At 41.6% G+C, this 23,812-nt stretch overlaps 1 protein-coding gene across 1 annotated transcript in view; it reads left to right on the top strand.

The window, feature by feature from the left end:
• RYR3 (ryanodine receptor 3) overlaps positions 1-23,812 on the top strand; it is a 364,667-nt gene that overhangs the window by 52,930 nt on the left and 287,925 nt on the right. The window contains exons 4-9 of the mRNA XM_039247258.1: positions 6,277-6,351; positions 8,659-8,737; positions 12,511-12,623; positions 13,504-13,603; positions 16,829-16,922; positions 21,532-21,606. Of these exons, the coding sequence (XP_039103189.1) occupies positions 6,277-6,351; positions 8,659-8,737; positions 12,511-12,623; positions 13,504-13,603; positions 16,829-16,922; positions 21,532-21,606 (536 nt within the window). The remainder of the gene's footprint in view (positions 1-6,276; positions 6,352-8,658; positions 8,738-12,510; positions 12,624-13,503; positions 13,604-16,828; positions 16,923-21,531; positions 21,607-23,812) is intronic.

Here is a 23,812-nt window from a genome sequence, read left to right as displayed (position 1 = left end):
GTCACAGCGATGCAAAGCATTATGTAATCTATTCAGTGTTTCCAGGGTTCTGAAGTTCAGTGATCTTGGTACAATCTTATCTGTGTTTTGTTTCCTTTGAGCGCATCTGTTACTTCAAAGCATGGATAAGTGCTAGCTTTGTAAAGGAATGTGGACTATTCTATTATATGCTAGTTTTTCTAGAATTTAATTTTAAAACAGAATATTTAATTCTGTTATCCATCCAGAATCTTTTATATTTCCTGTGGGTCTTGCTGAAAGCTTTTCTGATTTGCTATCCACAGATCACAGAGACATTTGTCTAATAATCTTGCCTTCTCCCCCATTGTACTAAAAATCTACTTTATCACATGCTATACTTTGTTTATGGACTGCCTAGATGGTGCTACACTCTTCTTTTTGAACCGGTAACAGAATTAGTTATACTTCACAACATTTGCTAAAACTTTTCAAAGTTAAAAAAATTTTTTTTAACATATATTCATTATTGAGAGGCAGTGTGAGCAGGAGAGGGGCAGAGAGAGAGAGAGAATCTGAAGCAGGCTCCATGCTCTGAGCTGTCAGCACAGAGCTCGATGCAGGGCTCAAACCCACAGAGAGCAAGACCATGACCTGAGCTGAAGTCGGACAGTTAACCGACTGAGCCACCCAGGAGTCCCAGAATAAAAATTTCTTAATGCTTGTATTTCCTGGTGAATTTTATGGTAATTCTGTTGAATTCCAAAACATTGTATTAGAATTGTCATTAAAACTACTTTAAATTCATAAATTAAGTTTAGAAGAATAGGCATGTATCAATATTGGTTTTTGCATTCTGTAGCAATGTACACCTTAATATTTCACCAAATCAAATGACATTTCACAGAGTAAAGGTTTGTGGTTTCATTCTGAAGGTTTAACTCATCTAAGTAAATTCCTAAAAGTTTTAATATTTTTAATCAGTTGTGAATAGAATCTTTGTGTTTTCTAATCGAACGTACTGAGTTACCTGCTTTTGTTTATACTGTTAGGGGTACTCTTAGATTAACGGGTGTGTGTTTGTTTTTACTTACTAGTAAAATAAGTAATGGCATCATTATTAGTTGTCAGTTGTATCCAAGAAAATGTAATCGTCCTGGGCAATGTAAAGGGACTCCAGCATGTCCAGAAACTATTGCTCTGTGACCTTCTAGAAAGCCTTCTTTCTTTCTTTGATAGCTTAAAAGAGAACAGAAACAGGGTCGGGAAGGAAAGGAAAATGAAAATGTTCACAGGCACATCCAACAAATGATTTCCTGCCCTACAAGCTCCCCCAGGAAGGTGGCCACTGAAGCCTTCATGTGTTATGTTACAGTCACCAAGGAGCCTTCCCAGAGCCTGTGGCCCCCAAAGAGGAACTTGGGGTTCCACGTTATAAAAGAAGATTACCTAAATATCTTGAAACATTCATGTGTGACTAAAGGGAATCACTCTTCCCCCTTTGTGGCCATATCCGGTTTATCTTACAGGGAGGCAGCGTCTTCTGGTAACCACCAAAAGAAATGTCCGTGATGGAGTTAATTTTAAAACTACAAGCAAGAAGGGGAGCCTAGATGGCTCAGTTGGTTGAGCATTTGACTCTTGGTTTTGGCTCAGTTCATGATCTCACAGCTTTGTGGTTTCGAGCCCCTCATCAGGGTCTGTGCTGGTAGTGCAGACCCTGCTTGGAATTCTCTCTCTCTCCCTGATTCTTGGCCTCCCCCACTTGCACTGTGTCTGTCTCTCTCAGAATAAATAAATAAACTTAAATAAAATACAAGCAAGATGATTGAATTAATGATCTTTTGGAATATTTTTCCTCCAAATGTGGCATCAGGGCACTTTTCCCAGCTTTGCCCTGCCCCACTCCCGTCCTGTGAGGTGGTACTGCATAATCCCTGCCTGCCATTGGTGACAGCTAAGGCCACTCGTGGAGGGACAGAACTGCCATCCCAATGAAACCTCAGAGTCTTCAGGTCAGAATCCTCTGTGAACAGATCTATGCAGCCTTCTGTGTAGCATATTAAGCTTTCCTGGGATGCTATTCCAAAATTAGGGTCAAATTGTGGAAAGGGTTAGTAGAGTTTGTAGTTTGACCCAAGTTCAAACCCAAGTGCACTGCTTACAAGCCAATTCAGAGAACGTTTCTCTTTTCCCATCTATGAAAGGGAGACAAAAGGACCACTTGATCTAATTATTATTTATTTCTTCAGGAGATATGAATGAGTGCCTACTGTTTGCCAGGCACTGATAAAAGTGCTGTTGACGTGGTAGAGAACACGGCAGACTCATGGAGCTTATATTCTTGGGAGTAGAGGAGATGGACACATATCAGAAATAACATGAATTCAGATCAGCTAATAACGCATTCCTCAAGAAATAATACAGCAGCAAACTATCACAGAATAAGGGTGCTTTTTCTTTTAGAAAAGGTGATCCGAGAAGGCTTCTCCAAATGAGATATGTGAGCACAGAACTGAATGAAATCTGGGAATGAGCCATGGGGATATTAGAGGGAGAGCATTCCAGGCAGAGGGGAACACATGTGTGAAGATGTTGTGGTAGGAGAGCGCAGCATACTCGTCTGAAGAACAGAGGGACAGAGGGAGGCCTGTGTGGTTAGAGCAGAGGGAGTGATAGAGAACACGCTCATTATGTCAGAGAGGTGGAAGGGAACCAGGTGAGGACAGCAGGGATCAGCACCCAAGGCCAGCAGCCATATTCAGGGGCTTGTTTATGGATAGCCCTCTAGGTAAGAATGGTTTCAGTTTTGAAAAAGTTGGTTGCAATTAAAAAAAAAAAAAAACCAATATGACGGAAACCTTGTGTGTTCTGGAAAGTCTAAAATATTTACTATCTTGCCTTTTTTCCCTTTAAAAAATTGTTTATTTTTGAGAGAGAGAGAGAGGCAGGCAGAGAGGGGGACAGAGGATCCAAAGTGGGCTCTGCTCTGAGAGCAGAGAGCCTGATGCAGGACTAGAACTTACACACCACGAGATCATGATCTGAGCTGAAGTCGGACACTTAACCGACTGGGCCACCCAGGTATCCCCTGTCTTCTCTTTTATAGGGAAAATTTGCCAAATCCTGATGCAGGGTCTTGGAGACCATGGTGAGGATGTTGCATTTCTAGGTGTGAAAGGGAGCCACAATGGATGGGAGGGGGTGCATGTGGGAAAGTTGAGCAAGAAAGTAACATGGTGTAACTGACTGTTTTAAAAGGATGGCTCTGGCTGCCATGTTGGCGCAGACTATAAAAGGGGGTTGGGGTGGGGGTGGGGCTGCAGCAGGAAACATAGTTAGGGCACCATTATTATAGTCCAGGTGTGAAACAGGCAGCCTGGCAGCAGGAGGATATGGAGTCCTTGGTATTAGCAGCAGGGTCCTGAATACTTGGGTGTAGAATGTGTTTCAGAGATGGCACCAGAGATGGCGTGACTGTGGAGTATGAGAGGGAGAAACGAGTCAAGGATGACACCCAGATTTTTGGTTCCACACTCTCCTGTTGTCATGGGAACTGAATGGAAGAATGATCTTTTCTGTCCCAGGGTTTGATGCCTCCAGCTCTTCCACCATTATACCGTCAGGGTATAACTTCAGCCTGCTGAAGAGTTTGCATTGCTGAAAACTGGACACAATTACTATAGTTACTCCACAGCACCAATTGCAAGTCTAAAATGAGATAGTTCACATATAACACTTGGCATAGTTCTGTGCCTGCTGCATGCTTAGTGCTCATTAAATCCCTACTGTATCAATTCTCCTTCAAGAGCTGAGGAAGTCTCTTTCTCTCCTGCTTTCCTGGTTGCTTTGTACACTGATTTTGTACATGATAGGAAAATGAATGTATTATAAAAACTAGGGCAAAGTGGGCTCAAGTTCTGGAGTTGACCTTGAGTCACTTCCCACCACTACCACCACCACCACCACCACCAGCCGTATACGGCAAAACACTGACCCTCTTTGCACTTTAAATTCCTCACATTGTCAATGGGGGAGATGGTTCCTCCCTAGAAGAATCATGAGGACAAGCCAATGTTCTGGAAAGCACCTACACATGGTGTGTGCCCAAGGAGCTCTCAGCGGGATGATGATTGTCAAAGCTTCTGCACCCAAAGGTCCTCTACTCTTGCCAAGAACTGAAGCTTGATCATTCCTAAAGCAGTAGCTCTCAAAATGTCATCCATGGACCGGCAACATCAGAATCCTGTCCCCTGGGACTTGTGAGAAGTGCCAGTTCACAGGCTCTACCACAGTCCTGGTATAGTGAGTGCAGAGGAGCAGGGTCCAGCAGTGGAAAGAGTCACAGCCGTGGCAGAGGGAGGTGTTGAGAGGCGAACCCTGCCGCGTTCTGCACAGTGCTGCCGTGTTCAGTCCCAGTGGGACGCTTGGCTTCCTGTCTCTGCTTTTCTGTTGGCACCATAGTAAAGACAGTGAGGGCCAGGAGATGTTTCCATCAGTGTCAGAGAAGAGGGGGAGCACAAGCTCTTGAGTGCCACATTTTGTGGTCAGCAATGCTGGGCTCTTTTTAAGATGATTCACTGAGTTGATAGGGACAAAGACGAAGGTATGACCTACAGTTAACATGAGGACATGTCATTTCCTCGGTACAGTTTGAGAGATCGGATTGGTTCGGGAGTGTCCTCCCACACCTGAGCCACTGTGCTGCTATCAATTCACTTAACAATATTGCAAGTGTACGGGGAAAATACCAGACTGCCAAGCTGTGGAAATTATTGGGTATGACTAATTTTAACATCGCTGTTGACGCATTTGTAAATACAGCAACTAAAGTTAGTGCGAATGGTTTTGAGAAATTTGGAAATAGTACAAAGGATGTTTGATTCCTCTACCATATTAAAGTCTGGGGAGCCCTTAAATATCTTAAATACCTCTGTCGTTGTGAGGAAAGCACAGCCACCTTTATATACACTTATCAGCTTTTTAAAAAACATGATACCCCATCTATCATTTTTCTTTTCTTTAGGCTCCTGGTATGACATGAAAAATTATCTCTCCAACAGAGTGATTCTTTTAATCCAAATTGAGTTGAAATAAAATTACTCTAGACCTTATTATTTCAGACCTGTGCCTTCTCTCCATACCACCGGCTTTCCCCTTCTTTGTTCACTGCTCTGAGGGGAGGCAAAGGAGAGGAGCAGACCTCAAACCAGCCCCTGGGGCTGCTCGTGGGTAGGTCTAAATAAAATGTGATGCCTAAGGTGTTCTTGGCAAGTAGAAGGAAAATGTTAGAATTTCTCTTGATGGTTTATTTTCATCTCAGGCTTTGGATGCTTGTGCATATTTAGGTACGGGGTCCTATGCTCAAACATTTTTTCCTAAGGGATATGTGCGATCAAAATGACCTGTTTCTGAGGGCAGGGTAACAGGATGGAGAAGAGATTTAAGGAAAAGCTTGAAAAAGTAGATGCCAACAAATTCTAGGATTTCTTTGTACATTTCAGTTTTTCCATATTACCAACTCAGGAATCATGACAATAAATAATAGCTTTGTCTCAGATTATATATTATTCGGTCCAGACAGTGGTGGGTGAATGAGACAGAGGAAGGAAAAAAGAAGCAGACACAGTGGCGTTATGTTGAGTTGTCTCTTCGCTTGTGCCCCTCCCGCTGGGAGAGGCCACTGAGTGAACAGCCAAAGTGGAGTTACCTGGGGAGACAGAGAAGGTAACCAAGATGGTCCTTCAACTGATGGGTCTATTTCTGCATTGCTGGTTGCCCTTTGAAAGTCCTGGGTTTCAGAGCTGTCTGGAATGGTGAGATCTGGGTAAATAGGACCCATTTAAGTGATTGGGCAGAAGACCACGTGCCTTCAAGGGAAAAGACCACAGGGCACAGAATACGACCATATGCCTGCCCCCCCCAAGCTGCCTTTCTGTCGCTAGGCTATAGTTACATCACATTTGTTTCTCTCTCTCACTCTGAATGCTTCTGAGAAGTTTCAAAGGAAGGTAAGCAGTACCTATCTCATTTACACGCTTCTCTGGTACAACAGCTTGGGTTTCTGCTGATCCTGGGCAGGGGAATTTTCCAAGAAGAGGTGTGGCCTCACACACCTTCTCCCAAGGATGTTGCATGGCTGTGGTCACCAGTCTCCCCCTTGCCCCTAGGCTGGCCACTCGCTTCTAGAATGAATTCCTGGGGAGCTTTGCAATGGGTCTTTCCTTTGTAGTCTGTCTTCCAGAATTCTTGTCCTGCTTTGCTCTAGAGGGGCCACAAGAGGCCCGTGCTGACATTCTTCCTTGTCCTTCCCCACAGGCAGCACAAGGAGGTGGCCACAGGACCCTGCTGTATGGCCATGCGATTCTCCTGCGGCACTCCTTCAGCGGAATGGTAAGCACACCTGGATGTCTGCTTTCACCATTCGAGGAGGAGGAAAAAGATGAAGAGGGGAGGAAGTATAGGAAACCACCAAGTATCTAGATTATGTTAACAGCACAAGTAATTTAGAATGTAAATAATTAGAGCACATTATTGCTTTGCATTTTATTCATATGACTTACTCGTTTTGCAATTATGTATTTGCCTAATGTCTGACCACCCTCCTCCCCACTGCAGGGAGAAAGGGACTGTATCTTTTATTTTTTAAATTTAACTAAACCTAACCATATCAAGGATAGTGCCCCATACTAGACGCTTAATAAGTATTTGTTCAATTGATGAAGAAATAAACCATGAAATAATTCCTTAAGCATATAAAGATAACCAGCACAGAAGAAAAATCAATCAAATGAGATTTGTATGAAATTTCTACTCTTTGACTAGCTAAAGGAAATGGGATAGTATCCATTGCCTTCAGTCCTAGAATAATTGGAAAGTATTATGTTAATCCAGAGGCTGTAGGAAGATAAAGAGCAAAGCCATCACAGAAAGCTCATTGGGCTGTAATTAATTCGGGGTCTAGAACCAGAACTAACCAAAATGGTGAAAACTCAGTGTAACTTGAGAAAAAGTGTTCAAGTTTTAGGTAAATATAATTAGTAAAATACAGATACTATAGAGCTTTTGCAGGGCGTGTTAAGGAGACTATCGTGATCTTAGTCGAATGTAACACGGACCAGCTCTAATCCTGTTTGCTTCCATCTCTGTATCTCTCATCGTCACTTGCTATCAGTGTAAGGAAGGCTTGTCTTCTTTCTCTGGCCCTGGTGGAAAATGTTACATTAATTCAAGACTTCCATTTTCACACATTTACACCTGCAGTATATGCTGTGCAGGTCATCTCAGAGCTTGAACTGTCAGATTGGCAGTGGGAGCTGCAGCTGCCTCTTAAATAATTTATTTATTGAAGCTTTTTTTTTTTCTTTCTTCCCTGAGCACTGGTAAGAAGTTGACCTTTTCAGCCTGAACATTCCTCTGTTGTAGTCTTTCATGGCAAAGGACAGAGAACAAAAGTGACCAAATGGAAGGTTATTGGAGCAGGAGATGGGGACATTTAGAGAGTGGGGAAACTTTGTAACCTGACTATGTCTAGAACTGAGATGAGTTCATGTATCTTTCAGAACCTGGTGCTTATCCGTAGGGTAAATAAAACCTTAATGCCTCTCTTTTCCTACCTGAACAGACTAAACAAAACCTCAAACAGCACACTTCTCATGGCTCTGACAACTTGGGCTAACAGCATGGTAGAGATGTGAAAGATTTTGTGATTTATTATTACATTTATTGTCCCCAATGCCCAGAAAAATTGTGACTCAACCATTAACATAAACTCTCTACTAGCTAATTCTTTTTAGGAGCAGATCTGAGAATGAAGCCTGTGACATAGGATTTTGGACAACCAATGATTCTCCATTTTTCTGTTGCAGAAAAATAGAAGTATAACTCAGAAAGCCCATTCCAAGTACTTACCTGCCAACCAGTCTGATTCCAAGTCACTGTGCCTGTCAGTAAAGGAGGCAAAGAACAGGCCATGGCTTTTCTTTTTTCATTATTAAGTTATTTTAAATATGAATATTAAGTTTTACATGAACATGTATTTTTATAATCAGTGTGGGGAGGGGGACTCATACACATTGAGAAGTTCTGAAACTCATAGAAAGCTTGAAAACCAAAATAAATAGAAGTAGGGGAATCATCATGGCCCCCCTCAGTGTCCAAAGAGAACTTCAGATACCATTTTGGTGTAATTCCTTTCAGCCTAGTTGCCAGGCATTTAAATTGCGGGTACCTGTTAACTGTGCAAATGTGCTGTTTTGCATATCTTCCATGCTATTACATACTCTTGATAAATACTCTTAACGGTAACGTATTCATAAAATGAAGGGTCAAAGTTTATTAACCCTTCCATTAATGTTGGCTGTAGATGTTCCATTTATATTGTCTCCAATTTAAAGTTTCTCAGTATCTTGGAACTAAAGCATAGTATCAAATATGTTTGAAATATTAATTTCAAACTTCGTATCTGTAGCATATAGTCCTAGAAGTTAAATCACTGGGTCACCAGAGAAAAATATCTTTGAGGTTTTTAAATACACTATTAAAAGTATATTTCAAATTTGTTATATCATTGAATGTGGTAAACAGGCCCTTTGTACAGTAGCTCAGTATTGAAACTGACAACTGGAAGCCAACTAGTGGTGAGATGCCAAGACCTGATAGAAGAGTAGGACTTCACTAGCATCTGCTCTTGTTTCACAGTATCTAACATGTTTGACCACATCAAGATCCCAGACAGATAAACTTGCCTTTGATGTAGGTCTACGGGAACATGCCACAGGTAAGTCAGCGCTCCCAGATCTCCTGCTCACTGGGGTCTCGGGCTAAGGGCCTTTGAGAAGAATACTGAATATGTTCTTCATTTGGAATTCCAAGCCATTCAACCAGTGGGGTCAAGAAATAGGTCTGATAAAATTTAGGGGAATAAGAGAGAATCGTGTGATGGGAACATAGGAACTAAGAATGAAGGACAACATAATGCTTTCACCACAGTCATATAATTTGGGAAACACTGGCTTTGTTGTGTTTTGTTGTGAGGTCAGTCAAAAGTATTAACAGTCAGGAGGTGGATGCTAAGAAAGGTGGGGACCAGGATGATGCAGGTTCTCCCTGGAAACCAGAAATGAAGAGAGGACCAACATAACTATACCTGGTTAACAGCTATGGTATCAGAGAAGGGTCTGACTTGCTGTGGGTTATTCCATAGACTAATGGAGTAGTGGGAGAGAAGTTGAAAGGAGGCACATTTCACCCCAGTGAAGAAAACCACTTTGCAATATCTGCAATTATCCAGCAACATAACAGCTGGCCCTGACGTATAGGGGATTCTGTGTGGCTTGGAGATATTCATAGGTAATCTGACCATCCATCAAGGGCAATGTATATGGAATTTCTCCTCCATTTACAGGTTGGGCTATATATCAATCAGGATTCTTGGTTGCAAATGACAGAAATTAATTCAGATTAAACCCGAACTGAATGAGAATTTGCTGGAAGAAGGTTGAGTAGAACCTGCTCTAAAACAGAAGCCCCAGGCCTGGAAAAAGGATAGGAGCAAAGGCCAGAGAAGAGAAAGCATTCTATGTCACACTGCAGGAAGAGTCTAACTTGAATACGGTCTTTAATATCATGGCAGGAAGTTCCATTGTTGGGTAGCCAAAGGACAAAAGTTTCTGTTGTTGTTCCAATATTGTGTCAGTTCCTAAAGGAATGATCTAGATTGTCTGATTTTACAGATGATCTAGAAAAAGAACTCTGCCATCTCTGCATTATGCTCAGGGGTGTCTGAGAATTCCTGAGGAGAAGCCCTGCCTCTCCACTTCTTCTCATTTGTGTACAAAGCGGAAGAGTAGGCCCCATTCTGTTTTTTCCCTTAAAATGAGATCATATTTGCATTTGATTTGAGGTTGCTTTGTTTTCAGCTAAAGTGTTATTCTTAAAATACAATTTCCTCTAAGGTGTTGTCAACCTTTGCTGACAGTTACAAAATGAATGAAATGCCACACTCACTGATTGTTAAGTTGGCCACTAAATATAAACCAGCTGTCAGTCTTGGTGATTGTAATTGGAAAAGTCCTATACATTCATTCTATTGACATTAGTCAATAATGACTTAAGACTTTTGAGAGAATTGTTTGCTTTATTTTCTGTGACCCAGTCACTCATTCATTTCAAAGTGTCCTATAGAACTGAAACTTTCCCCTAATCGGATTTAATCATATTAGCTATTGTGTCAGTGTCCTCTTCTAGAAACATCCACCACCATCCAGGAAATTTCCTTTGCCTCCCTTCTAGATTCTATGTTTCCTGGATCTCATGTTTTTCTCCCCCGTTGGTTTACCACGTCACTTTGGTGGAGTCCATTATCCAGTAGCTTTTACAGAAAAGATCCATGGGAGGTAAATCATCGTCTAAAAAGTTTAAATCAAGTTTCACAAGTAATGCATAGTATTCTACATTGAAAATAAATCTTTTCCTCTGCATCTTGAAGGCTTTCTTCATTTTCTTCTAACTTAATGGCCTGGCTATTGAGATATCTACATTCAGATTCCCAATCTTTTGTGTATTACCTGTTTACATTTTCTGAGAGCTACTTAGATCTTCTCTTTTGCTCTTCTGTTTAAAATTCCACAGTGATGTGTATGGGCATAAATCCTTTTTGTTCCAAGTCTCACAAAAATGGACCCTGGTATGGGTCTCTTTCCATTGTGGTAGGGACTTTGTGGGCCTTTTCAATCTAAATGCTTGCCTTCCAGCTTTGAGTAATGTTTAATACTATTTCTTCATTAATTCCTCATTTTGTTTTCTCTGTTCATGCTTTCTGCAAATCCACTAGATTGGTTTTCTGAGCATCTCTTTACTCCTATTTCTATTCTGTTTCTTCTCATTCTTTTGGGGAGATTTTTTTCTTTCTTCTTCTTCTTCTTCTTCTTCTTCCTCTTCCTCTTCCTCTTCATGCTTATTTATCATTGAGAGACAGAGAGAGACAGACCACAATCATGGGAGGGGCAGAGAGAGGGAGAGAGACAGAATCCGAAGCAGGCTCCAGGCTCGGAGCTGTCAGCACCAAGCCCAATGTGGGGCTTGAAGTCACGAACCACGAGATCATGACCTGAGCCGAAGTTGGATGCTCAACCGACTGAGCTACCCAGGCGCCCCTTGGGAGATTTTTTTTGCAACTGTATCCTATAACTGTCTTGTTTCTTTCTCTCTCTTTCAGGATCCAGGAGTTTTCCTCCCATGAGATCATTCATGGACACTTTCCTTGCTGTTTCATGAATGAAGCTTTCTCTTACCTGAGATGATTAATTATATGACTTTTAAAAGTTTTCTTTGGCTCTCCATAATCTTTGTTTCCTACAGTCCCTTTCCCCAGGGTTTGTTTTGTTCTTCTAATTCACGTTAGTGACTTGGCTCAGATGTCAGGTGATCCTTGGTCTCCCTTCATGGTTAGATTAAGGCTGACCGGAAACCCTGATTGTGTGGCTGTGGCTTGCCATCTGTTAATCCTCACTTTTGGGTAATCTGGCAAGGACTAGGCATTTCCCTGGAGATGCGCAGACACTAGTGTGTTTTATCTTGGGTGGTGTGGCTTCCTGGAAGAGGAATCCTTGAATTTGAGGTGAGGAGGAAACTTAACATTGTGGCTGGTGTATGAGGAATAGAGGCCAAGGGAAAGGAGCTGAGGCTTTACTAATCAGGGTATAACATGTTAATGATTCCCTATTTTTAGCAATAGTTTTTACTTTCTTGTTTGACAGTGCTTGGTATTACAAAACCAGAACTTTGATGGTTGGTCATTCTGTGGATTTATTTCTTCATCTTCTGTAGGGGAAAAGAGGATGGGTCATTTGGCTATGCAGGGTAGAGAGGAGGAGGCCAGGAGTTAACAGTTCCTTTATAGCTTTTAGCCCATTCTCTTGTTTTCAAGCCCATATTCTGCTGGTACTTTCACAAGTAACTTACCTCCCATCCCTGAGACTTCTGGGAGATCCAAAGCAAGGATGACTTTATTTGTTGAGATCAACTTCTCCCTTTTCTTAATTTCTTGAAGACTTGGGTGTTAGCTTCTCTTCACTGAAAGCATCTATCTGCTTTATTTTTTCCAAATTCTCTTCTTTGCTATCAACTTCTCATCGGCTGTCTGAGTCTTTGTAGATTCGGGCCTTTTGAAAATCTCTAATGTTTTTAGTACAATTGCTTATGTTTTAGTAGAATTTCATGGAGAGTGTGGCACAAATAAAAGTGTGTAAGTAGTCAGTAGACCCACGAAGATTTGTAAGTACCTATGATGAAAACATTTTTCTACATCTATTAAAAATATTGAAAGATTCTGGCTTCCATTACTCTCTCCAAAACTCTGTTCCAAAACTCATGAAAGTGATAGACATAGTCTAGCAGATATGGGGCTGAATAGAAATTGAGGTCTGGGGTTTGTTTATCTGTACACATAGGTGCTTGAGGGATTGTTCTCAGGAGAAAGGAGAATGAGGGACAGACTTAGGGACTCTGGTTTCCATGAAGCAATGACTAACTCAACGAGCATTTATGTAGGAGAAGCCTGTTGGTGGACCATACATCCTGCTTCCAAACAGAGATCCGAGGGAGAGAAAGTTCGAATTGGTGATGACCTCATCCTCGTCAGTGTGTCTTCTGAAAGATACCTTGTAAGTACCTCCTACCAGGCATCTTTTCATTTCTAGAATATTTTCCTTTAAGAACTAATGGCCAAGGCGAAATGAGCCACAATAGGTTGGGTAGGATAAGAAACTTTTCCACAGTATATTGGAGAGATGTTGAATTCTCTCCCTTGTCACGTTGTCATGGGGCCCTGAATTTAACTGTTAGTTATCCTTTCAGATGAGAGTATTGTGCCCAGCAAACTCTGCCACAATGCCCCGGGCACGTTCTAAGAAAAACCAACGTGAGCTACTATTACTCTGAATTTCTCATGTGGTTTAGTTCTTGTCCAGCGAACCAGCTGAAAAGAACAGGGTCTAGGAAAATAAGCTTATGTTGGAGAAATGGGGAATTTAAAATGCTCTTGGCGAATGGGATGTCACAGTGGTTGAAAGATGCTGGTGAGATTTTGCACCTGGGGATGAGTGGTAGGCATTGCTGAATCAAGCCCTCAGTGTCTGAATATCAGAGAAGTGTCAGAGGTTTGTAAGCTTCTTGGCACCCATCCTGCCAGCAGATTTTACTTGGCCTGGAACAAATGCCAGAGTAATTGTTCCCATTTGTGAATTCTCTTCTCCCAGCACGAATAGACATTTTATGACTTCCTTTTGAATCAGGGATCCAGCTGAGGGATGAAGTCAACACTTGTTTGCTACCTCTATAGCTGAAAACCTCCTCTTCCCTGAAGGAAGTGTCCCCCTTTGAAGCATGCTCCTGGATTGAGTGCAGCAGTCTCCCACAGGCTATGCACAAAGAGCCTGATGACAGTGAGATTCTTGAACTCAGTCCTTGGAATTCTAGGTGAGCTCCTTCTCCCAGGATGAGCCCAGTTATTTAAAGGATGTCTCATTTCTGTTTCTGCTATAGCATCTCTCCGTTTCCAATGGGAACATACAAGTGGATGCCTCTTTTATGCAAACACTGTGGAACGTACATCCTACGTGCTCAGGAAGTAGCATTGAAGAAGGTGTGCTTTTTTTTTTTTTTTTTTTTTTTTTTTTAACATTTATTCACCTTTGAGAGACAGAGCACTATGGGAGGAGGGGCCGAGAGAAAGGGAGACACAGAATCTGAAGCAGGCTCCAGGCTCTGAGCTGTCAGCACAGAGCCTGACACAGGGCTCAAGCCCACGAACCATGTAATCATGACCTGAGCTGAAGTCTGCTGCTTACCCGACTGAGCCACCCAGGTGCCCCAAGGTGTGCTTTTTTAAAGTGCATTCAGTCATCAACCTTCCAGTCTGTCTTGAGCTGTATATATTGACATTTTCTGCTGTTTCCCAGCTCCTACCTACTGCCTTGCTACACAGCTAGCATTATTTTAGTCCACCTGAATGTCTTTCTCTGATGTGGGTATGGATGATTTTCTGTCCCAGTTTCTGATTACATGGGCATTCCTGACAACATCTTTTAATCTTTAGAGCCCACTCTTCTTTTAGTATGTATGCATGCAGGGTTTGGATATGTACTTTCCTTCTCCCGCTGACTTTTCCTTTTCATTTATAATTACTCGTTATAAGTGTATAGGCCCCAGCTACTGCAGTCTTAGAAGAGATTTTTTGCCAAGGAGGTGATACTGTTACTCTTTCTTCCCAGCGCATCTCTCCAGGCAGATGGAAGGACTTTCTCTATAATAAAAGTGTGTTTGGCCATTTGTTTTTACTTGTGTTTATGGAGGGCCATTTCACAAAAACAAAATGCTCTCAGTGTTTTATTTTTCCCTTGGAAGTAAGATCATCAAAGTTTGTTCAACATATCCTATTTCTTGGAACCAGGCAAAGTCAATGCACCTTTTACGTTATAGAATAAATATACTGGCCTTACCTTACCCATGGATAATACTGCAGCTGAGCAGAATAATCAAATGCCAGTGACCCTATAGGTTATCATATTATATTCTAGCACCTTACAGCAAGATCAGAATTTTAAAGAAATATTCATACCACAGCTTTAACCCAAATTTTAATCTTGAGGCAAGTGTTTTCAAGCTGGGAATTCTCTTGTATGAAACGATGTTTGAAAACAGAGGGAAAATTAAGGATGTCAAGGCACTGCTCCAGTTTTAGAAGGCTCACATTGTAGCCAAACAGTCAGGAAATGATGGATTATTAACTCTTTCGGCAACTTGTGAAAGGCTTTAAAAAGACAGGCTATACTTCGCCCTCTCCTTTTACACTGAAACTAACTCACCACCCTGAGTCTGTTGTTATTCCCTTTCTATCAGGAATCAAGAGGCTCTGGGGTTCAGTCTTCGTCAAGGAAGAGTGTTGGCTGAATCTTCTCCATGTTAATTTTTCGTTTTCACTGTAGGAATAAAAATATTTCCCAGTCACAACAGACAACTTGTGGAGATTAATTAAGGAATGTTTGCAAATCATGTCAGAAAGGTTCTTATCGAAGTTTTGAGTGCTCTTCTAATTTAGCCTGGATGGCTCGTCACCTGAGTCGTCTGGCCCTACAGAAAATGCCCTCTCAGCATCCCCTGGTGAGAAGCCCACTCCAGCCCTGAGAGCATAAGTGATCCTCCTCATGACCCTTCTTTCCTGAATATTGCCTGATATATTTCAATTAGGAAGAGCCACAGCGCACCGGCACTTGGCAGTTTTCTCTGTGTGAATAGAGTATTGATTGGAGGAGGCTGAGGACTGCAAATGATGGAGCCAAATGGGGCATGGCCTCACCACCATAAGATGACAGAGAGTTTAATCAAGAGCATGATCATGGAAGATTTTAATTTTTCTAAATAAATTGGCTGTTAAGATTTTCCCTACAGTATACATGAATTATTTCAATGTAAAAAAAGGTTATACAAGTGAAGTAGGTAGAGGAAAATTGGGAAGGGATTTGTGAATATTCAAAGAAAGTTTAAGAAGAACTTGCCTCTCCTGGTTAAAAAAAGAAACTATGGGATATTGCTCTGTCCCTGTACAAGATGCACTGATAAACAGCTCTTTCTCCTCTGGCATGATTTCTCATTCTTTGTGTTAATTCAAACCCAGAATACTTTGGTAGCCTCTAGTAAGATCTAGCTGTGTGATTTTTTTTTTTTTTTTTAAGTCCCAATGCAGACATGGAGCATGTTAAGTCCATATGTCTCCTGAGATCAGACTAACCTAGAGAATTTTTTTTACACAAAGTGATAACAGATTGCCAAATTCTGTTTTTGTCATACAAGGTAAACCTCAGACTGGAGTCCTGCTCCTAGTCTGTTCTTTGAATTAAGGCACAGAACTTATTTGAAGACTAATGGGTCATCATGTCCTTGAGGCTCATTGTTTCCCATACATCTTGGAACTCCATGGCTATTGAAATTGCTTATGCTGAAAGCTAAGTGCTTATTGGTAATGGCTCATCCACTGTGGGATACTGGAATGTCATTTTGCCCTCCTTTGTGCCGTAAGATGGGCCTCCAGGTTTAATCTGTGTCTGTCAAATTCATTCGAAAGCCATCTTCCCATAAGGCAGCTCTTAATAACAGTTTGCTGCCCTCCTTCCCAGCATCCTCTTTATTCCCCATGACTGCAGTTTGATTGGGATTTGGCTACAAAACAGACACCTCAAGATTGTAAGAGCTTATCCAGGAATTTTGTGTTGGGTGCATTTTCCTAAGCAACTGGAAAATCCTTCCCTTCCTAATACTAGCAACATAATTTTCCTTATGATCTCAATCAACACTTTTCACCCTACATTTTGATGTTGGACTTGCTCATCTCTGAAATTCTATTTAACTTTCAATGTTAGAATTGTTTTAACTTTCTTGGGGTGCCTGGGTGACTCGGTTAAGCCTGCAACTCTCTTGATTTTGGCTTGGGTCATCGTCCCAGGGTTGCGGGACTGACCCCCACATGGGGCTCTGTGCTGAACATGGAGCCTACTTGGGGGTCGGTTTCTCTCTCTCTCTCTCTCTCTCTCTCCCTCCCTCCCTTCCTCCTTCCCCTTTTCTCACATGTTTGCTCACTCTCTCTGTCTCTAAAATAAAATAAAATAAAAAAATAAAAATATAATAAGAATTGTTTTGACTTTGTTTTTTCTCCCTGAGGCCAGAATTCATGAAATCTGCCATTTTCCAAATGCTTCCTTCTTGGTGTTTTCCATAACTGACTCCACCCTGCATGAATTTACTCTTTTTTAAACCTGGTGTTCTCATTATTAAATTTCCCATCAATTCATAGTAGAATATAATTCTCTCACAGGGTACCTACTTGGTGGGCATGTCGTACGTCTCTTCCATGGTCATGATGAGTGTTTGACGATACCATCTACAGACCAGAATGACTCCCAGCACAGGTAAGCCAATAGCATCAGCCTTCTCCTAGCTGTCTCCAGTCTCAGATGACTCAGGATCAGACTAATCCACAGATGGATTCTGTAAGCGTTGGTCAATGGACATCAACTGTACCCAGCCATGGGATGCAATTTGTAACATAGGAATGGCAGCGCCCTGGAGCTCAAGCACAGGGGTACCTGGGCACACATGCTGCTGCTTAGGTAAGCAGTTCTGTCATGCTTTCCAGTACCTTCATTTTCCTTGAGTGCTTCTCTGAGGAGTTTCTCACAGCAATCATTGTCGATTGAAGCACCCACCAATTGTTCTAGTGAGTTTGCGCACTTAAGCAAGTCATTCACCAGGCTCTTCAAAGGCAGATCATCTCTCTTTTTTCCCCTCTCATGTGCTAAGTAATTTAAATGGAGTTTGGTGATTTCATTTTCCTTATTACCAAATAAGATTAGAGAAACCAAATACCAATAACCAACAGGCACTCGATTCAGCAGGGACTGTGCCAAGGCATGCATTTAGAGGAGACTATGGAGGGTGATGCTGTCTGTGGTCCTCTGCTTAACTCCTCAACAAATGCTTTTCAAAAATTCAAAACCAGGAGGTAGAAGATGCTAATCCAGGTCTTAAATTCATGCTGAAGTGTCCTTTGTAAGCCTGTTGATCATCAAAGGAAGAGCATGAAAAGCTTGGCCCCTGTAACTATAGATATGTGATAAATATTTCTTAAAAAATTGGATGTGCTCGAACATGTTAATGTGTGTCTTAGATACCATGCATCGGCAGTATGTATCCCTATTGTGCTGAATCTCTTCCTACTTGCTCTGTCCTCTGAATATCTCTCCATGGATGGGAACCAGATGTGACCCAGAACACTATCTAGGATGCATAAAATACAGACCTATGGCAAGTGCCTAATTAATTCACTCACTTTCTCTCTGGCACTGGTCCATTTAACTGACAGTTATCTCTGAGGTAGGTCGTTAAGCTGACCTAATTTCCTTAGAATTAAGGATTCCCTACCCTAAACAATGTCATATGATCCTTTGCAACTGTGATTTTCATTTTCTTTTTTTAAATGGTAGAATGATGCAATAGCCTAGGACCTGTCTCTTTAATATCTTATTCTGCAGTAAAGAAGATTTGCAGGTAGATAAAGACCTGAAGTTTTATGAGTTTTGCTGTTAGCTACCACTAAGATGGAACACATCTGAACTCACTAGTTCTTTCTTCATATTCCAGTCCTTCTTGAAAGGGCAGGAATTTGGAAAAAAATGAAATGATAACCTTGTGCATGACCCTTGACCCCACCCCCGCCACACCCCCGTCATTAAATTTGAACCAAATTAGAAGCAGCCTGGGCAGAAACTCTGCTTGGAGAAGCTCACCATTTGGTGGGCATTCCTGTCAAGTATTTCAACAAGAGCCTGACATAAAGGAAAGACTGTACAAATATTTGAAAGGAGGTGCTGGGGAGAGTGAAAGAGATGGAGAGGAATTTCCCAAATGGGCATCCTGAAGCAGGCATGCATCCCATCACTGAAATAAGACAAAGGAGACCTTTCCTTGGTTGAGGATTCCACAGCATCTAATATGTATGGGGGGGGGGGGGATTTACAGATAAAAATAAAAAGCCTTATCCCTTTCCTTTAAAGGAAGCAGGAAGGGGTTGAGACTTTGTAAGGCAGCATGAAGGGGTGAGTAAGCAGGTTGTTCTACAACCTGAGTTTCTTTATCAGCGGGTCTCAATCAAAAGAGGATGCAGCCTCTTCATTGTCTCGTGTAGTCAGGAAACTCCTCAAAACTGGCCAGTTTGGCCAGGAATAGTGAAATCTGGGAGACAACAAAGGAACAGGGAATCAAGAGCACACTCGCACAAAAAGACACCAGCAGCCATTAAGGCATGCAGACGATTCCAGAGTGAGGGGGCTGACTTGCTAGAGGAAGTCATTTCTATTCCTTCTAACGCCTGAAAGCACCAAGCCGGGTAGAGTAACAATCTAGCATTCTGAGCTCTGGTCTTTTGCTGTGCCTCTGGCTTGTCAAGCTCCCTGGGGTAAGTCACTTAACCTATTGAAGCCAAGGCTAAGCTGTCAGCCAAGCTTTCAAAGCACCTCGCTCACCACCCACTCTACACCTCTCCTTGGGTAATTGTCTTAGAAAATGGGAACAGGTTGTTTCAACCTCTGCAACCTCATCAGATTAAATGGAGCAGGAGGCCCTCAAGTTTCCCAGGTGGGAGAGACTAATCTTCCAGAATCCTTCAGATGTCAAAGGGAAAGAATTCTCTAAACCTGTGACCTGGGGTGAGCTGCTCTACCCTCTTCACCTGAGAGACACTTTCAGTCCTGAATGGGGAGATGCAGGAGTGAAAACCTCAGCAAGTGTGCATGACTAGGAGGTCAGTGCAATGCCATTACCATTCTAGGCCTGGCCTGGAGACACCTGGGCAGTTAGAGCTCTCAAGTCACACAAGATTTCTTCCTTAATATTTACTGTGTGTTTCCTGGTTCCATGTACATTTGGACAAGGTTTAGAATGTGTTCTATAATCCCACCACCCAGAGGTAATGTCATGCTCCATTGTTTCTGTGCCATGTAATGTGTTTTTCTATATATGATATAAACATCTGTATTTAAAAAAATTTTTTTTTTAAGTTTATTTAGAGACAGAACACAAGTGGGGGAGCAACGGAAAGAGAGGAACAGAATCCCAAGCCGGTTTCGTGCTTTCAGTGCAGAGCCCAATGTAGGGCTCGAACTCAGACTGTGAGGTCATGACCTGAACCAAAATAAGAATTGGATGCTTAACCTACTGAGCCACCCAGGCACCCCTATAAACATCTGTATTTAAGCAAAATTTGGATGGGGGTGCCTGGGTGGCTTAGTCAGTTAAGTGTTGGACTTCAGCTCAGGGCATGATCTCATAGTTCGTGAGTTCAAGCCCTATGTTGGGCTCTGTGCTGACAGCTCAGAGCCTGGAGCCTGCTACAGATTCTGTGTCTCCCTCTCTCTCTGCCCCTTCCCTGATCACTCTCTGTCTCTCTCTGTCTCAAATATAAATGTAAAAAAATTAAAACAAATTTTTTAATAAATTTACAGTGCACATTTTTCTGTACATCTGTGAACATATTTGTGCCCGTTCTTTACTTTAAAAAACACATTACCTTCTCACAAGCATTCTGTGACTTAAGTCCTTAATTAGGCTCATTTTATAGATAACAAAGCTCAGTACAGAGCTGTGAAGGGACTTGACAAGGTCATACACCTAAGAGTCAGACAGAGGTTTGCCCACCTCCCACGCCGCTATTTTTCAACCAGCTCATAATTACGTTACTTATTCAGGTAAAAAATAATAATTACCCATTTTCTCCTCACCTCTATTGATTACCTGTTGTCTCAAAATCTAGATCAAGATTCTCGGGGGGCTTGAGTGATTCAGTTGTAGTGTAGACAAATCTGTGGTGGAGGTAGGATTTTAAATTTGTGCAATTAAATGCAGTTAAGTGAAAAGCCTTGATCTAAGGTCACAAGAGTCTCAAAAAGAGCCTGGATTCATTGTACCTGGTAATCTGGGACCACTTTTCATGAGACATACTCTTCAATAAGGATAGTTCACTTTTACGGGCAGACTGGTCCTATTGTATGGACTGAAAAATAAGAGTTTACTAATCATCAGATAAGCATCGGGCAAACCCAAATCAAGGGACATTTTACAGAATACCTGACCACTGCTCCTCAACATTGTCAAAGTCATGGAAAATATGGAGACACTAAGAACAGGCCAGAGGAGAGAAGGGAGACAGGACAGCTACATGCATTCTGGTATTCCTGGATTGGATCCTGGAACAGGAAAATAAATATTAATGGAAGAACTGCTGAAATCCAAGTCAAGGCTTAAATTTAGCTACTGATGGCATATCAGTGTTGGTTTGTCATCTTTACAAATGTGGCATGTACATTTATGTATAGTAGAGATAACATTAGGGGACAGTGAGTGAAACTGGGTACCTCCTTGTACTATCTTTGCAACTTTTTGTAAACCTAAAATTACTCCAAAATAAACACTTTATTTAAAAAATACGTTAAAAGATTATCTTTAATCCAGGAAAGGAGACAACAGAACAGTGATAAAATGATGGACACTATAGCAATTGAGCATAAAGCTTTGTTCTGGACATGCTAGAATAATTGAAATGAATTCATACTGTACTGTCTGTGTTTTAAAAGTACAAATACATTTTTTAAGAGATGTGAAATGGCATCAAAGAGCCTAACCTAAAAGAACTGGATCATTTAGTATCTTCTCGGATGGCATGGGATTAGGCTATTTTGACAGTGTGCAAATGGAGACGATCCTTTTCATCGTACCCCTGATGGTACGTGAGTGTCCATTATCTGTATGTGGTGAGCAGTTCCCTCCTCTTTAGCACCTTTTTTCCCTCCTAAGAGATTGAGACTGGGAAATTGTGTTTCTCTTTGACTCAGGCTTTTGGTGTTGCTGACTCCATGAGGGCTTAGAAAAACGGCGGGGTTTGAACAGTCTCTGCAGGGAGCTGTTCCCTCCCCAGTGCTGATCAATGTCACATTCAGGGGAGCTAATCTCCAACTCTGCTCACAGGAGGATATTCTATGAAGCTGGGGGAGCTGGGACTCGAGCCAGATCTCTGTGGAGAGTGGAACCCCTTCGGATAAGGTAATGGAGGGTCCGGGTGGTAATCTTTTCAAGATTATTTTCTTTTCCTATACCGTTCACTTTCTTAAATATTTCAGTTGTTCCACATCACCTGGCAAGCTCTCAAAAGTTCCTTGGCCCAGAGCTAAGTTGTGAAATTTTCCTGACTTTGTTTTCAAACAACAGTCTCTCTCTCTCTCTGTCAAGCCAGAGGACTCTGCCACCCTGAACCCAGCCTCCAGGTCCTGCTGCCCTTGCAGCGACCGAGTTATAAGATGAGCTCGTACATCTCTGCTGAAAGCCATCAAAGTACTTCTCCCATTTGTTTTCTGAAACAGATTCTCTGAAACCCAGCTAGTGTTTCTCTTCTCGGTAGTTTTGTTGGATCCCGTGGAACGTTAGCTTTAAATGACAGAACTAGTGGTTGTGATGGCAGGAGGGAGAGAAGACTAAAGCATCACTGCACATGTAGCTGTGAGGGAAACCGTATTTACCTGACTTGTCAGAAACAATTTTGTGCCTGGCATGTAAGGAACAGGAGGCTGAGACTTGAGCTGTGTGCCTGAGTAGAAATGTGTGGTCTCCAAACGTCAAGCTACAAAGCGGCATCCAGTAAGCTCTGGACTGTAATTTTGCTGAGAGGGATTGCAAGTCAGGCTAGAGATAAACTGCTTGGGATAACAGAGGAGGGAAAGGTGTTTGGTTTTCCTTCTCACCCTTTCCTGCTGGCTCTCAGCACAGTGTCTCCCCAAACAGATGTTCATCATGAAAGTCTCTTTCTTGTGAGGGTATATGCCCCCAAGGTGGTCTTCAAGATAATCCCACAGAGATCAGAAGAAAATATTAGATCTTACCCACACAGGTAACGTTTAAATTTTTTACTGAGAAGCTCTTGAGAAGTTTCTGGTTTAAAGAATACTTGTTTTAAGGAGCACCCACTTGTTAGCTGGCTTGGGGCATTTGTATTCTCTCCCAGCCCTGTTTAAATGTTTACAATAACATACTGATGTTCTTGGATATTAAGCCTCGGTTCGTGCTTAATGGACTCTTTAAAAATTTCTGAATAGGAGTATATATAGTTCCAGTTAAGGTAGTTTATTTTCCCAGAGGCCTAACCATGAGATTTTATTCTAACTTAGAAGATAATGAGCTTCAGTTATTCAGTGGATAAGTTGTCCCCTAATACTTACCGTGATTTTAGTTGAATGCCAATATTTTGATGTAGCACCATCGAAAAGATGGTCTCTCTTATCTCAGTCATCTTAATCTTTATTTTTTTCCAAGAATATATCCCCTTCTAACACAAACACAAATGTGCGCATGCACACACCCTTCTTTATTCTCTGCCTCTTCCTGGCAAGGGTAAGCTGCACACATATTTTTACTATTTCTTTTAAAGATAGGATTTTTTTTGCGGTAGTAGAATGTTGAGATAGCACATTAGAGATGACTTTGCTTTCCCAGAAATGAGCTTCCCTTATAAGGTATTCTGTGTGTGTGTGTGTGTGTGTGTGTGTGTGTGTGTGTTTATATCCAGAAACTTCAGCGTAGTGAAGGAAAAGTTGGAGGCTTCAGACTTCCAGTTACAATAAATCATTGTCTTGTCCAGAATCATCTTCATCATTGGTGTTCTTTTTTCCCCCCTTTTCTTATTTTATTTTTATTAAAGTATAATCACCATACAGCGTTGTATTAGTTTCAGGTGTACAATATGATTCAACAATTTTATACATTACTCCATGCTCATTAAGATAAGTATATGCTTAATCCCCTTGATCTATTTTACCCGTCCCCACACTCATTTCCTTTCTAGGAACCACTGGTTTCTTCCGGATTTAAGAGTCTATTTTTTGTCTACTTTTTGTTGTTCATTTGTTTCATAAATGTCACATATGAGTGGAATCATAAGGTGTTTGTCTTTCTCTGACTTACTTAACTTAGTATTATACCCTCTGGATCCATCCATGTTGTTGCATATGACAATACCTCATTCTTTTATTTTATTTTTTTTGAATTTATTTTTTTAATTTTTATTTATTTTATTTTATTTTATTTTTTTTTACAAATAGTTTATTGTCAACTTGGTTTCCATATAACACCCAGTGCTCATCCCCAAAAGTGCCCTCCTCCATGCCCATCTCCCCACTCCCCTCCACACCCATCAGTCCTCAGTTTGTTCTCGCATTCAAGAGTCTCTCATGGTTTGCCTCTCTCCCTCTCCCCCACC

Source organism: Hyaena hyaena, unplaced genomic scaffold (assembly GCF_003009895.1).
Source record: "Hyaena hyaena isolate Hyena2069 unplaced genomic scaffold, ASM300989v1 scaffold_292, whole genome shotgun sequence".
In the NCBI taxonomy this organism is placed as follows: Eukaryota; Metazoa; Chordata; class Mammalia; order Carnivora; family Hyaenidae; genus Hyaena; species Hyaena hyaena.
Note: the sequence above shows the minus strand (reverse complement) of the source record. Positions and strands in the feature narration are given on the sequence as shown.